Source organism: Dermacentor albipictus, chromosome 7, assembly GCF_038994185.2.
Source record: "Dermacentor albipictus isolate Rhodes 1998 colony chromosome 7, USDA_Dalb.pri_finalv2, whole genome shotgun sequence".
Lineage (NCBI taxonomy): Eukaryota > Metazoa > Arthropoda > Arachnida > Ixodida > Ixodidae > Dermacentor > Dermacentor albipictus.
The window spans coordinates 98,875,190-98,877,769 of record NC_091827.1 but is presented as its reverse complement, the minus strand read 5'-3'; the positions used below and the strand labels follow the sequence as shown (position 1 = coordinate 98,877,769).

Genomic DNA, 2,580 nt, shown 5'->3' with positions numbered 1-2,580 from the left:
TTCGTAAGTACTCCTTGTCATTGTGCATCAGGTTTCTCTAATGATATGCTAAGAATCAGGACTGGATGAACATTCTGACGAACAATCCTTACGTAAATCGTTCTTATTCTAGCCATTAAGAGTGTTAGGCGAGAATTCTTCGTAAGAGAAAATTTCAGCGAATTCTAATGCTGGACACTTTCTTAGCGAAGATGGGCCACCAATGGAAAAGATCACGTTCGAGCGAAACGGTTTGTGACTTGGGCTCCAAGTGTTTATGGTGGGATAACAGCACAAGAACAATAAACACCAGCCAAATGAACAATTTGATAACTCTTCATTACGCTTTCTTTCTCGCACAATGCAGGAATCGGTGTCCTACCAGGCGTACGCGGACCACTACAGTGATCAGTGGCAGCCCCGTGTGGTATTCACCATCACCACGCTGAGTGTACTGGTACTTGGCCTGTGCCTGGGCGCGCTCATCGTCGCGACGGCAGTTGGCAACGCGTTCGTGTGCCTCTCCGTCTGCCTCGTGCGCCGCCTACGGCACCCGTCCAACCACCTGCTCGTCTCGCTGGCCGCCTCGGACCTGTGTGTTGCCCTGCTGGTCATGCCGCCCGCGCTGCACCTCGAGATCACCGGGCACCGCTGGGACCTGGGCCCGGCGGCGTGCGACGCGTGGGTGTCCGTGGATGTGGCGTCCTGCACTGCGTCGATCCTCAACCTGTGCATGATCTCCATCGACCGGTACCTGGCGATCACGCGGCCCCTCACCTACGGCGTGCGCCGCACGGCCCGCAGAGCCTGGGCCTGCATCGGAGCCGTCTGGTTGCTGGCGGGTCTCATCAGTGTGCCACCGTTGCTAGTCCTGGGAAATGAGCATGGAACGGCCGAGGACCCTAAATGCCTCGTATGTCAGAACCTCGCTTACCAGTTGTACGCGACCCTTGGGGCGTTTTATATCCCGCTGGTCGTTATGCTGTCAATGTACTGGAGGATCCACACGGCCGCTAAGAAGGTTGTCGAGGCAGAACACAGAGCTCGGCCGGGACCTCGTACGAGGAGCCTCAGAGTGGCGGTGCGAGAGCGCAAGGCTTCCATTACGCTGGGAATCATCCTGACAGCCTTCACGGCGTGTTGGCTGCCTTTCTTTGCCTTTGCTTTGGTGAGACCGCTTGGAGTAGAGCCGCTGCCGGATCTGGCTCACAGCCTCGCCCTTTGGCTGGGCTACGCCAACTCGGCGCTGAACCCTGCAATATACGTCACCTTCCACCACGACTTTCGTCGCGCCTTCCGTGACTTGCTCTGCCTGCGCTGTGGCAGGCGTGGCCCGGAGAAGCAGAGGGTGCTGGGAAGAAGCGTGAACGAAGCGACGGGAGCTCTGCTGTGCGTCGGAAACAACAACCACGCGTCGTGGGCCTGACGTTGGCGGGAGTCGCCTGGAAGACTCGGTGCCTCCAGCGTCGACGGGCGTCGCAGTCATTGTGGGCAGAAGAAAAGAAATAAGAGCCACAAAGAGTCGCGAACGACGGAATTCTCTTGTGATTCTTTGTGTCGTGACGCCACTCACGTGTAAGTCAACACTGTGAAAAGAACTACTAACCCAAACCTTTCACAAGATGGTTGTCGGATTACGTGCATTTTGGGCGCAGTTCGCGTGACCGTTGTTTTCAGACAACTCCTTTCAATATGACACGTGTCTGTGATGAACATTTTGTACATTTCTGACAATTTACATAACAATAACACATATTTATTTGCTAAAACTTTGTGAACGTAAGTCGTCCCTTTCAACACTTTCACCGCCGTCTGAAGGCTAACTTGAACGGTCATAATAAAATGAATTAAAGTAATTTACGCATCGCTGTATTTCATGCCACATGTAGGGCCTGTAATATGTTATTTTGAAGCGGATGTCCACAACTTGGCAGTAAAATTGTCTGAAAGAAACAATCATATGTAGCGCCTTGAACCATGCAGCGATGAAGGCAAATATGTTTCCGAGAGTTTTTGTCTGACGCTGACTGGAGCACCCAATGGAGTATACTAAGCACTGCACAATACGACGCATTCCTATTGGACGCATATATTTATCAAGAATAAAATGCTAAAGAGCATCTCACTAACGCGTACATTACCTGTATCATGATAGAAAAATAATAAATGTGTGTAATCGTATGTATCGGATGTCAACATCAACAATCATTATTGCTGATCGTGTGTCACATACTTTTTTTAGCAACATTATGCAACTTACACACTCATGAAATAAGCGCATCGCTTATAATTTATTTTTGTCTGCTAGCAACTATTAATTTGTGACTTCCCAGTTGCTAGCTTTGAAATAGTTTATAAATTATTTCTTATAAATAAAATCATTGTTTCGTCCAACGCAAGTAGCTGCTGCGAAACTCATTTTTGTGTAATGGCAAAGAATGTTTCGCAAGAATACATTGTATGCTATTAATACCATTGATGTATTGCACTTTCTGTACGTAAGCTAATGTTGAGAGTATTTTGGTATCACCGAGGCAAAATAGGCGCAATATAGCATGGAATATTCAGGCTATAAAATACGTAGATGGCGTAGATCTATGC

At 49.1% G+C, this 2,580-nt stretch overlaps 1 protein-coding gene across 1 annotated transcript; it reads left to right on the top strand.

The window, feature by feature from the left end:
* The first annotated feature begins 352 nt into the window (after positions 1-352).
* On the top strand, positions 353-2,090 carry LOC135916827 (5-hydroxytryptamine receptor 1-like). The gene has a single exon (XM_065450260.1). It carries the CDS (start codon positions 593-595, stop codon positions 1,403-1,405), a length of 813 nt encoding a protein of 270 aa, XP_065306332.1. The 5' UTR covers positions 353-592; the 3' UTR covers positions 1,406-2,090.
* Positions 2,091-2,580: the final 490 nt, after the last annotated feature.